The 13,040-nt window shown below is 48.2% G+C and overlaps 1 protein-coding gene across 4 annotated transcripts in view; it reads right to left on the bottom strand.

Annotated features, from left to right (window-relative positions):
- SMARCAL1 (SWI/SNF related, matrix associated, actin dependent regulator of chromatin, subfamily a like 1) overlaps nt 1–12,054 on the bottom strand; it is a 68,028-nt gene extending 55,974 nt beyond the window's left edge. Inside the window, exons 1-4 of one of the 4 annotated variants that reach the window (XM_039495462.1) lie at nt 11,943–12,054; nt 5,161–6,156; nt 2,356–2,406; nt 951–1,211 (exon numbers count right to left, since the gene is read on the bottom strand). In XM_039495462.1, the coding sequence (XP_039351396.1) occupies nt 951–1,211; nt 2,356–2,406; nt 5,161–6,067 (1,219 nt within the window). In that variant the 5' untranslated portion in view covers nt 6,068–6,156; nt 11,943–12,054. Of the gene's footprint in view, nt 1–950; nt 1,212–2,355; nt 2,407–5,160; nt 6,157–6,547; nt 6,625–7,439; nt 7,561–11,125; nt 11,251–11,942 lie in introns of those variants that run through there. The other 3 variants (XM_039495463.1, XM_039495461.1, XM_039495464.1) reach the window with 3 other exon arrangements.
- Between the last annotated feature and the right edge of the window lie 986 nt (nt 12,055–13,040).

Here is a 13,040-nt window from a genome sequence, read left to right as displayed (position 1 = left end):
AGAAGCATTCAATATTCTCTCTATTTCACAACTGCTTTGAAACAGGTTCCACCTTGGCCAGCCATCTTTTTGTTTTTTTTTAAACACACCTTGCTATCCCATGCTAACCAAATGGTTTGGAGGAAGGGAGCGTATGCTCTCAGCAAAGTACATGGGCAATTAGACCCCAGCTGACTTTCAGAGAGTAATAGCTAGTTGCAGGGCTGCCTCATTCATGGGTACGCAAAGTACAATGCCAGGGCCAAACTCGGACTGCTGTTCTGGCAGCAGCTGCATGTTCCTGTAAGTCAAGGGTGAGTAAAAAGCTGATCCGCAGGCAGCATGATGCAGCAGACTGGGATCAGGCTTGTGGGTCAAGAGGCCTGGGTTCTCCTCCCCGCTCTGTCACTGGCCTGCCGTGACACTGGGCAAGTCACTTCACCTCTTTGTCCTTCAGTTTGCCTGTCTGTAAAGTGAGGATGGGGATATTTAACTCCCTTTATAGTTCTGAGTGCTATTAGAACTCCTCCTAAACATTAGCATGGCTGCTGGTGAACTCAACCAATTCTAGTTCATTCTCATGCACATTTCCAAATTGACCCGTTCTGTCATTTTTGATTATGAAAACTACAAATTAAGTGGGGAGATGCAGAGGTTGGGCACCACTGGTCAAATTCAGCACATCCAGCATCGAAATATAGTTTTTGGAATTTGTCTCTGAACAAAATGGAGGAGTCATTCATGCTGCCACAGAGCAAAGCAGTGGGCACAATGTTTAAGTATCCCAGCATTATTACAGATACCAAAACGCTCCCTGACACAGATCCTCTCCTTTCAGCCTGTCCAGAGCAGATTTGCTCTTGTATACCACCCTTCATCTTGCAATGCAAAAGCACTTCATAAGCATTAGTGAATATAGCCAGCACCAACACCACCACTACATTAATGCAGCAATTAAACCAGAGACTCACCATAATTCCTGGAATTCATCTGTTTAAACACTTCAATAATTTCTGCAGCATACCCAATCTCAACCTCAAACCGGGAGCGCGAGATCAGAACACACTTCCCCCTGACGGTGGCAGAGGGTTTCTTCCAGCTGCTGAATGTCTTTAAGAAGGATTTCAAGCTGGGCCCGCTGCTGACAGACTGAGAACACGTGGCTGGGCCAGTTGCAGCCATCTCTTCAAATGGTACCAAAGTCACTGAGGAAAGTGGCTTCACTGCTTCCACTAGGGGGAAAAATAATGGCTTTATGGGAAAGAATAAATGAAAAATTGGGCAAACCATGAAAACTTTGATTCCCCAGAGGGACAGAAAGAGCAGGAGCCAAACTGAACCCAGACAAAAGGTGCAGGATGTTTTGGGATGAGGAGGGAAAGGAGATCAGCAGAGCAGGCCACACTCCTCTAAAAGGGGACAGCTGGCCCTGTTTCCCATACAGAGCAAGGATCAGGGAGCTGAGGTGAGGTGCAGCAGCAGGGTGAACCCACTCTCCCACTTCAGAGCAGACAATGGGAACAGAAGAGCAGCAGAGCTGGCAATGTGCTATTTTAAAATGGTCTATTTAGACTGTAAGCTGTGCAAGGCTAGGACTCTGCTTACGCAGTATAAAATACAGAAGAGAGGCACCTGCCAGCGCTTAAATATACAGCAATCTGCATGGGAGGTTAAAATTAGGCCCGAAGGGTGGACTTTTCCAAAGCATTGACCTAAATCTGCTCCCACTGAAATCAACAGCAGTTTTACCATTGACTTCAAGGAAAGCAAAGTTGGATCAAGACTGCGTGCTTTTGAAAAGCCCACCGGAAATGAATGGCTGCAACCATCTCAAATCTTCCTCAGTCCACAACGGAGAAAACCATCCCCTGATATTCCAGATTCTGAGGCAACCACAATGGCAACCTCACAAAGCCAAGAAGATCATGCCATTTCACTTCCCACACTCCCAATAAACAGGAAAAGAAACAGCTTCATGAAACCTACATTAAGTTTGCTGTTTAAAAAGATGGCATCAGAGTAAATCATTCAGTAAAGTATTAGCCAGGCTGCACTTCTGGAATGTTTTCACTTTCTCTGCATGAACCCATATGAACTACTTGCATGAACTCAACCATATACTGTGGTTTGTTCGCCCCTAAGATAGAGAAAGCATATACTTAGCATTTAGAGCACACCTGGAAACCCAGTTAATTCTAACTAACTTCAGAGACTCACAGCAGACCCTCAAAAGCCCCATGCCTGGAGAATGGGTTTTCTGTTTGAACCGTGCTGCTCCATTGTTACTTCAAGCAATAACACGCCAACAATAATCATGCAAAGATGAGAGAGGGGGACTTTGATCCTGCATATCACTCCGTAGGTCTGCTCACTTACTGAGACTTCTGTAGTCTTCTAAACTAAAATTCCAAATCTTCGTAGCAGGATCTGAAATTGGACAGAATTTGAGTCATTTGGGAATAGAAACAAACTGCTGTTAAAGGCTTAGTAATTAAAAAGAATCTGGTCTGTTTATGCAGACACTTCACAAGTACCTGTCAGAAGCACTGTGCATTGTTATTACAACTGTAGGGCAGTTGGAAATACAGGAAGACTTAGCAGTGGGATAGCAAAACAAACATCCACACAAATATGAGAGGAGTGTGGAAGTAAATCACAGCACTGACTGAAAAGGACAAAGGGTTTTGCAAATAAGGGTGGGAACAAATATTTGTGAGCCCCCTTGGATGTTAAGGAGGAGAACCTAGAGGACACTAGGACGGCTGGAGACCATAGGGTTAGACTGGTGCTGATTACAGACTTGAGTTAAGGGCCAATATGGGCACAAGAACATATGGATACGCATGAGCCATCTACAGCCCTTTTGCTGTAAGGTACGCAGCATAGCCTCACTTTGTCTGCAGGAGAGAGGTCTCCTGCTGACAAAATAAAAACACCCCCAACAAGGGGCTGTAACTTCAGCAGCAGGAGAACGTCTCCTGCCCACAAAGTGCTGTCCACACCTCTGCTTTTCGGTGGTAACACTTTTGTCAGTTGGGGGGGGGGAGGGGTATTTTTTTTCACACCCCGATTGACAAAAGTTTTACTGACGAAAGTGCAGTGTAGACATAGCCTTAGATCAGGGGTGGGCAAACTTTTTGGCCCGAGGGCCACATCTGGGTATGGAAATTGTATGGTGGGCCATGAGTGCTCACGAAATTGGGGGTTGGGATGCAGGAGCGGGCGAGGGCTCTGGCTGGGGGTGTGGGCTCTGGCGTGGGGCCAGAAATGAGGAGTTCAGGGTGCGGGAGGGGGCTCTGGGCTGCGGTGCCGGGGGTGGGGGCGAGGGCTCCAGCTGGGGATGCAGGCTTTGGGGTGGGGCTGAGGATGAGGTGTTGGGGGTGCAGGAGGGTGCTCCAGGCTGGGACCGAAGGGTTCAGAGGGCTGGAGAGGGATCAGGGCTGGGGCCAGGGGTTGGGGTATGGGAGAGGATCATGGGTGCTGGCTCCTGGCGGTGCTTATCTCTAGCAGCTCCCAGAAGCTCCTATGCGTAGGTACGGCCAGGCAGCTCTGCACTCTGCCCTGTTTGCAGGTGCTGCCCCTTCAGCTCCCATTGGCTGTGGTTCCCGGCCAATGGGAACTGCAGGGATGGCACTTGGGGCGGGGACAGCGTGTGGAGCCCCCTAACCGTCCCTATATGTAGGAGACAGAGGGGGGACATGCCGCTGCTTCTGGTAGCCGTGCGGAGTGGGGCAAGCCCCGGACCCCATTCCCTGGCGGAATCTCAAGGACCAGATTAAAATGTCTGGAGGGCCGGATACGACTCCCGGGCCGTCGTCTGCCCACCCCTGCCTTAGATGCAGGTTTCTAACCATCAGAGGAATGAAGTTCAGTAACAGCTTTCCAAAGGGACTAGTGGGGGCAAAAAAAACCTAACTTGTTTCAAGACTGAGCTTGATAACTTTATGGAGGGGAGATGGTATAATGACGTTGCCTACAATGGCATATGGTCCATGAGTGACTGCTATTAGCAAATGTCTCCAGTGGCGGAGATGTGGCACTAGATGGGGAGGGCTCTGAATTACTAGAGTGAATGCTTTCCCAGGGGTCTGGCTAGTGGGTCTCACATGCTCAGGGCTAACTGATTGCTTCCCGATCCCAAATATGGCAATTTTCACCAAGTCAGATTGGCAGAAACCCTAGGGGTTTTTTGCCCTCCACTGCAGCACAGGACATGAGTCACTTACTGGTTTGAACTAGAGTAAATGGTAGATTCTCTGTAACTTGAAGTCTTTACATTGAGATTTGAGGTTCTCAGTACCTCAGTCAGAAGTTATGGGCCTATTTCAGGAGAGGGTGGGTGAAGTTTTGTGGTCTGTGATGTGCAGAAAGTCAGACTAGATTACCATGATGGTCTTCTGACCTTAAAGACTATGAGTCAACCAACTGTCCAAGAACAACTGAAACTAACTGACCATTTCTCCAATACCAATTTCCAAAATACTGTTCCCCGCCCCCAAAGATTCTGACTAGAATTTTTTTTGTCAAAATAGTTTTCTGTCAAAAAGTTCCATTTTGACAAAAATATTTTTTTCCACGATCATAGCAAATTAAATGACATTTCATTTTGAAACACATGGAAAAACAGCCTGTTTTGACATTTTTGGAATGAAAAGCTTTGATTTTTTTTTTTTGTTTCAAAGTGACTTTTCATTTCAAAATGTATTTTTAAATATTTTTTTAAAAAGGTCAAAATCGACACATTTCAAATTTACTGAAAATTAAACATTTTGATTTACTCACACAATTTATTTTTAAAAATTTCATTTTGTGAAAAATTTCAAAAAAAATTCCCAAATCAGGATAATTTTTCCAAAAGCTCAAAATGTTTTGCAAGGTGGAAAATCCAGTTTCCAACCAGCTCTAGTTCTGACCGCCTGAAGTCACAAAACATCTCAGGTGACTCTTCATACGGGCGGGGGGGGGGAATGAATTCTTCTTGTTTCAACTGCCTTACTTTTCACATCCCCCTTAAAAACTATATACAACATCATTGCCATATTCCACCCCTGCAAACAGCTGCATTTCTGTGATGGGTAAGGCGATTTCTGTACAGTTCCTTAAAGAGACTGATATACTGATTTTTCTTAACAACAACAGGGGCATAAACCAACCTTAAGAAATTGTTATATGTTTTCTTACCATAAGCTTTGCTAGGTATGCTCTTAAACACAGCGACAAGTTCTGCATTGTAGCCTACTTCAACCCGGAATCGGTCTTCTCTGTGCTTCACGCACCTTCCTTTGATAACACTGGGTACTTTTCTATGACAGGATACTTCCAAGGTAGAGCCCACACCACCAGCACTGGCCACCTTCTGCATCTTACCCTCCTTCAACGGAGTGGGTGGCCGCATAGTGCCACAGAACTGTGAGATGCTATCCTTTTTGGGGAAGGGCCCACAGGTTGGTTTCCCTGCATTTGTTGACATTTCAGAATCACTCAGGGTTGCACTGCTCGGTGATGGCATGTATTTCATGTCAACATGTCCACTGGCAGATCTGTTCAGACTTTGTAAACCTTTAACATCATCAGGGTGCTCATCAGCAGTTAATCTAGGATGAGAAGGTTCTGTAGGTTTTTTGAATGGTGGGTGGTACTTGGGTTGCTCAGAACCTGAATAATGTTGATGGGAATAACTCAAAGAATTCTGGAGTATCGGGAGGGACTGTTTAGTGCTGCACATTTGACTCCACGAATGTTGGTTTGAGCCCTCTGAACAATTCTCCTGTTGCACGTCACATGAACCAGCCATCTGCTGGGGTGCGCTAAAGTGATTATATCCTTTATGAACATAGCTCGTCTGCGCCACATGGCTATTGGGAGTCTGGTGGTGTTGGCTAATGAACTTAACATGATTGTCTTCTTGTTTCACACACTGATGCTCCACGTTTCTTCGATAGCATGGATTCTGCTGGTTGGATGGTTGGCTAGTGAGCCCACCAGGCCCTCCTTGCTGGGCTGCTAGTCTCTCTGCTCTCCTAGCCAAGGCCTTCTGTCTGTTCTCCTCAATTTTTCTTTTCTGTTCTTCTGTAAGGCCAGATGACATCTTCCACAATTAAAATTATAGTCCCGAAACCTGTGTGTTGAATATTAGCGAGGAATCCAACTGGTCCTTTTACAGGACTGGAGACGAACCTAAAAAAAACCCAAAACACAAAACAAAGATGTCTGGTAAAGCACCGGGGGGCGGGGGGAACAACAAAACCACCCCCAATCACTCCAACTGTCAAAGTCTTTCCTCAACCCCTCCAAGATTTGTGCACATCCTGGAAATCCAACTGAGTCCCTGCCCACGACCTCCCCTAGGGCCCTGAACAACATAGTGCCAGCCCTATGTGGATGCAATCAGAAAAAATGACTGAAGAAATCTCTCATCCATGCAACTAGCCTGTAAATCAAGGGCCTTGACGCCTAAGGAAAATAAAAAGCATTGTATGACCACACTTCATCCTTCCAGCTCAGCCTCTTGCAGCAAGTGGCAAACACAAACTGAGCCCCGTAATCCATGCGCAAGGCAAGGGGTCACCTTCTGCCGTGGAAAATTTACACTTCCAGCACCAATGGCATTCCCATAGCTACAGGTAGCAATTCAGCCCCTTCCTCTGGAAAATTCAAGGGTTAGGGCTCATTCACCCCACCCTCTCCCAGCTACTGGAGCTTACCCCTGCACTGCAGGGGTTTACTCACCCACCCCTCTACTGCTGGGGCTCACCCTCCACCCCTCCCAGCTAGTAGGGTTCACCCCTCTCCCAGCTAGTAGGGCTCACCCCTCCACAGCAGGGGTTCACTGCCAGATACTGGGGCTCACCCCCTCTCTAGATACTGGGGCTCACCCTGCCCACCACCCTCAGATACTGGGGCTCTCCCCCCTAGGTACTGGGGCTCCCCCCATTCCCTCCAGCTACTGGGGCCCTCCCTGCCCACCACCCCCAGATACTGGGGCTCTCCCCCCTAGGTACTGGGGCTCCCCCCGTCCCCCCCCAGATACTGGGGCTCACCCCCCGCATCCCTCCCAGATACTGGGGCTCACCCCCTCTCTAGATACTGGGGCTCACCCTGCCCACCACCCCCAGATACTGGGGCTCAGCCCCACCTATGTACTGGGGCTCCCCCCCGTCCCCCCCAGATACTGGGGCTCACCCTGCCCACCACCCCCAGATACTGACCCCCCTAGGTACTGGGGCTCCCCCCATTCCCTCCAGCTACTGGGGCCCTCCCTGCCCACCACCCCCAGATACTGGGGCTCTCCCCCCTAGGTACTGGGGCTCCCCCAGATACTGGGGCTCGTCCTGCCCGTCACCCCCAGATACTGGGGCTCAGCCCCAGCTGTCCCGGAGCCGGCCTGCCCCGAGGCCTCCGGCGTTAGATGGCCGAGGGGGGCCACACGCCCCTCCCCACGGCGGCCGCAGCCCTGGTACCTGCGCGTGCCCCCGGGCCGCTCCAGCCCGGTCCCAACGCAGAGCGAGGCGCGGAGCCCCCGCCAGGGGAGCGCATCTGTCCGGACTACAACTCCCAGCAGGCATCGCCCACCGGGAGGGGGGGGGAATTAGCCGGCGGAGCGCGCGCTGCATGCAGGGAATTGTAGTCCCATTGCACCATGGGAGATGTAGTCTCCCAAGGCCCACATCACTAGTGGTAGTCTAGCGAGTAGGTTACACCTTGGGCGGGGGAGAGGCAGCAGGACTCCTGGGTTCTCTACCCAGCTCTGCCATTGACCGAGTGGCCAAGTGGCATCATCTCCCTCCATGCCTCAGTTTCACCCATGTAATATAATTAATAATAGCACAAATAGTGTTTCGTTGCTAATAACCAGGGCTGGCTCCAGATTTTTTGCTGCCCCAAGCGGCAAAGAGGAAAAAAAAAAAAAGATAAAGCCCATCGGTGGCATTTCGGCGGCAGCTCAGTTGCACTGCTTCATTTATTAAACACTGGAATAAATTGCCTAGGGAGGTTGTGGAATCTCCATCTCTGGAGATATTTACAAGTAGGTTAGATAAATGTCTATCAGGGATGGTCTAGACAGTATTTGGTCCTGCCATGAGGGCAGGGGACTGGACTCGATGACCTCTCGAGGTCCCTTCCAGTCCTAGAATCTATGAATCTATGAAAATTCTTCAGCGGCAATTCGGCAGCAGCTCAAAGAGGAAGAGAGGGACTGAGGGACCCGCCGCCAAATTACCGCCGAAGACCAGCACGTCTCCCCTTTCCACTGGCCGCCTCAAACACCTGCTTCCTTTGCTGGTGCCTGGAGCCGGCCCTGCTAATAACAGCATGGGATCTGCCTTCCTCACCCTGCGAATTGTGTGTAATGTCCACCCCACCCCACCCTAGTGCAAATATAAGAGTAATTTATTTCCTCCCCCGCCTTGTCTCTTAGATCATAACATTTCCCTGGGGGGAAGGAAAGGCAATCAGCGGGTTGCAAAGCTTTGGAAATATTGTTACAATCTAAGAGACAAGGTCGGGGAGGTAATATCTTTTATTGGACCAGCTTCTGTTGGTGAGAGAGACAAGCTTACAAGCGACACACACAGCTTTTGTCAGGTTTTTTTCAGAAGCACACCCCCAGCTCTCTGGCAGCGAGCAGGGCTGGCTCCAGGCACCAGCCCAGCAAGCAGCTGCTTGCAGTGGCCAATGGTGAGGGGCGGCACGTCCAGGTCTTCGGCGGCAATTTGGCAGCAGGTCCCTCACTCCCTCTCGGAGCAAAGGACCAGCCGCCGAAATGCTGCCGAAGACTGAAGCGGCGGCGACAGAGCTGCAGATTGCGATTGTGGATTTTTTTTTTCTCTTTTTGCTGCTTGGGGCAGCAAAACCCCTGGAGCCGGCCCTGGCAGCCAGCCTCACCCGAGGCCTCACCAGAAGACCTGAATAAGAGCTCTGTGTAGCTCAAAACTTGTCTCTTTCATCAGCAGAAGTTGGTCCAGTAAGAGGTTACTTCACCTATCTTGTCTCTCTCATATGCTAGGACCAACACAGCTAGGACAACACTGCAAATTACAATCTAAAGCAAAGAGAATCTCACTCCCCCACTCCTGGCACACCCTGACCCTTCAAGGTCAAGCACCCTCTGTCAACCTCTCAAAACGCACTGTGATAAATGAAGGGGGGGGGAGGGCAGTAATAGCTTCCTTTTATGGACACCCATCCAGCCAGTTAGCTATAAAATCCCTCTTAGTAGCTGTTCGCTACTTGCTTTACCTGTCAAGGGTTAAAAAGTCTTGTTGCTATGCATAGGTAAAAGGAAGTGAATGGGCATCCGGCCAAAAGAGCCAATGGGACGCAGGGCCAGTTCCGATGTTTTTGCTGCCCCAAGCGGCAAAAATATTTTTTATAAAAGCCGTGATCAGCGGCAGCAGCTTCATTCTTCAGCGGCAATTCGGCGGCTGGTCCTTCCCTCTGAGAGGGACAGAGGGACCCGCCGCCAAATTGCAGCCAAAGAGTTGGATGTGCCGCCCCCTTCCGTTGGCCACTCCAAGCACCTGCTTGCTGCACTGGTGCCTGGAGCCAGCCCTGATGGAAAGGCTAGAACTTTTTTAAAATTGAAACAAAGACTCCCCTTTTGTTTGTCTGTTGTTATTCTCTGGGGAGAGGTGAAAAGGGCAGAGACTATGGTGTAAGAAGCTTGGGGTCAGGTATGAAAAAATCATCAGAATCATACCTAGAAACTACTTATTTACAACCCCAGAAATTCAAGTAGATCAGGAAGGACTAGGAAGACGCAATTAGGTTTATCTCTTTTATTTTTTTATGGCTTGTGGACTCCTCTGTGCTAACCCCAAGTGCTTTTGTTTTGCTGGTAACCTTTAAGCTGGACCTCAGGCAAGTTATTCTTGATGCTTAATTCTTGTAAGTGGTTGTTTTTTTTTAATCTAGCAATAGCCTGAGTTTTCAGATGTATTTTCTTTCTTTTTGTTTTTAATAAAATTTACCTTTTTTAAAAACAGGATTGAATTTTTGTGTCCTAAGAGGTTTGTGCACATGTTGTTTAATTAGCTGGTGGCCAGTATTAATTTTTAGAATCCTTGCAGGCCCCCACCTTCAGCACTCAAAGTGTCAGAGTGGGGAATCAGCCCCCCCCCCCACACACACAAAAGTTACCGTATATGGTGTTAGCACTGTGATCCCGGACACATTTTTAACTCTTACTTGTATAGCACTGAGGCTATAGATAAGGCTGAATGATGTATTTGCCAACATGCATGGTAAGGAGAGAGAACAGTGTAGGAATGGGGGAAGGGAAGGAGGACACAGAGAAACTCACACTGGAGAAAAGAAAGTTAAGGGAGTCTGTATCCCAGTGTGAAGTGCTGAAGCAGTTCAAACAGGAATTAATTCAGGGAAGTCCCATGGACTGAGCTATGCAGGAGGGCAGACTAGATGATCACAGTGGTCCCTTCTAACCCTAGAGCCATGGAAGCTGGAAAAACGTTGGATGTTGAATAAAGGATCCCCAGTGTGAAAAAGTAGAGAAACATTGTTTCACTGTATTCGTTATGCATGAGAACCCAGTGAAGCAGTTCCTGTAGGAGGACTGGATTGAGTGGGGGTACCAATACTGAATAGCCTATGTTGTGTCCTCTTAGCAGGACTAACGTGGGCATATAACATGGGAACTACACTAAATGATTCCATTTATCTCATCCATGAATATCAGCCCTTCCCACCTTGCCCACTGCCTCTGTCCCACAATGCTGAGCGTGGAGCCCATGATCCACCACGTTTCCACATGCAGTTTTCTCCCACCTGGCAGGCCCATCGGATGGGGGCAGAGAAGCCAGTTGGCAGTTTCATAAATTATTATCTATTCATTCATCTCTCTACTCGTAATTAAACCTTAAATTACTTCTTGATTAAAAAGCAGCGGCCATCAATAGTCAGGAGCTCGTCAGCCTGAAAAAAGCGGGGAAATCAACAACAATAAGGTGCAGCATGACAAATAACACAAGCCATAGGAATTCACTCATCCATTTGGCAGTGTGTACACACACACACACACACACACACACACTTCTCTGCACAAACATAAATGCACTATACACGATGCACTATCCCTTAGATAACACACACGGAATATGTGTACACACACAACCCCACGATGACTCACCATTTTGCATGCATATGTTCATGCACATGGAGATACATACGTATCTGCCTGTTCACAAATGTACACACAGAGATACACATAATAGACGAATCCAAACTGCAAAATTTGGATCTGGATCCAGCTTCTGAATTCCCTAAGTGTGGGTGTATTTGGGTCCAGGGTTTTGTCTTGGCCTATTATAGAAAAAGGGAACAGATGTAAAATTTGGATCTGGTTCCAGCTTCCAAACTCTTTCTCTGGGGTTTTGTCTGTCTGTTTTGTGGCGGGAAAGGATGCTCAGAGCTAGGGTCTTGGTTCTAGCCCATCTATAATTACTGCACCCCCAGCTGTGTGCTGGCAGATTCCGGGTGGCAATATTGCAGAGGAAGAAAGAGGCAAACGACAGACACTCTTTTTGTCTCATGCAGCTCAAGCCTTAGACCTTTTTATTGCCCAAAGCAAGGCTATATCCCACTGCCACCTATGGGCCAGAGTGAGAGCAGAGCCTGAGAGTACCCAGACCCCTTGGCATTTCATGGGGCTACTTGTTTCCAGTTCCCTAGTGAGGGGCACTTCAGGTTGTGTCAGTGGTGGAAAGAGGCCTTGGGAAAGGGGAAACAAGCCCTTATTTGTGGGGGAGGAGGCTCTCTCTGACCTCCCGAGGGTGATGTCTACTTGAGACACGAGTGTCATTTGCAAAAATGTTCAGATCCAAACAGGAGCATTTGCTTGGGGTTGCAGTGTCAAGCAGAGATACAGTCAAACGTTAAGACATTTACTCTGTATGAGGCGTCTCCAGTGAGGCACGAGAAACAAACAGAGAATGCAAGGAACAGACCTGTTGTGAAATGAACGGCCATTTGCAAGCAGTTTGCTGGTAGCTCTCAGGCAGCCTTTCCCTTGGAGATTTCAGCTCAGCTTCCAGCTACTCTCCCACCTCCATTTATAAGTTTATGGAGCAGAGATACAACTACAGAAAGCTGGAAACCCAGCAGGGTCAGCTGAGACACACCACCTGCCAAGGTGGGAGGAGATCTCCAAGTCTTTAGCAGCAGCTTCTCTGGTGGATGAAAGAGCAGCATTGATCACAAGGCTCAGCCATTCCCTCTTTGTATAACTCTCATTTAGGGTGCCTGCTGCTGCATCACTTGGAGGCTACTCAGAATGCAGCAGTGTGTTTGCATAGTGGCTTGAGCTACCACTATAATGTAATGAGCCAGCTGGTGTATGTGCATTGCCACTGCCCTCTACTGGTTGGAATGAGAACTGCTGATCTGTGTGTCAGAGGTTCTATACAGCTAGCAGCTAAGGGCGATTCTCCTTTATCTGAAATGTGTTTTTAGAGATGTTCTGCAGTCTAGTTGACTTTGCTTTTAGGATATTGTTCCACCTAAACTTTCCTTTCCTCATTTCATCTCACTATTCATTGGATGATTCCTTTACACCTTTGACATACTTGGAGACAATTATGTTCCCTGTTAGTGTTTAGTAATGCTGTACAGGTTCACACTTTTACTCTTTTCCCATAGCTCGAACTGGAACCCTTGATCTGAAGCTTTCCCCATGCTAAGTGGTGTCTGCCCTCTCCCCACCAACACACCAGCTGGCATCATGGTGTGCACCTATACCTCTACCACTCCATGCTAGGGGAAAACAGGGAGAACCACAGCTACACATATATAGACCTGTGAAACGCACAGGCTCGGAACTACTTGTGTTTCATTTAATTTTGAACTAGAGGGTTCAAAGTATCGTTCGCTCCGTGACACTGTTACTAGATTTTTTTTACTCTGTTTTGTTTTTTGCACCTTACTTTTGTTGCACACAATAAAATTCTGGTTTTTTTGGAAACTCTGAGCATTCATAGCTTGTAACAGTGAACAATGCCCCTGCAGGGGTCTAGTTTATTTAATCCACCATATCAAACGTGGTTTGT

This window comes from Mauremys reevesii, linkage group 11 (assembly GCF_016161935.1).
Source record: "Mauremys reevesii isolate NIE-2019 linkage group 11, ASM1616193v1, whole genome shotgun sequence".
In the NCBI taxonomy this organism is placed as follows: Eukaryota; Metazoa; Chordata; order Testudines; family Geoemydidae; genus Mauremys; species Mauremys reevesii.
Note: the sequence above shows the minus strand (reverse complement) of the source record. Positions and strands in the feature narration are given on the sequence as shown.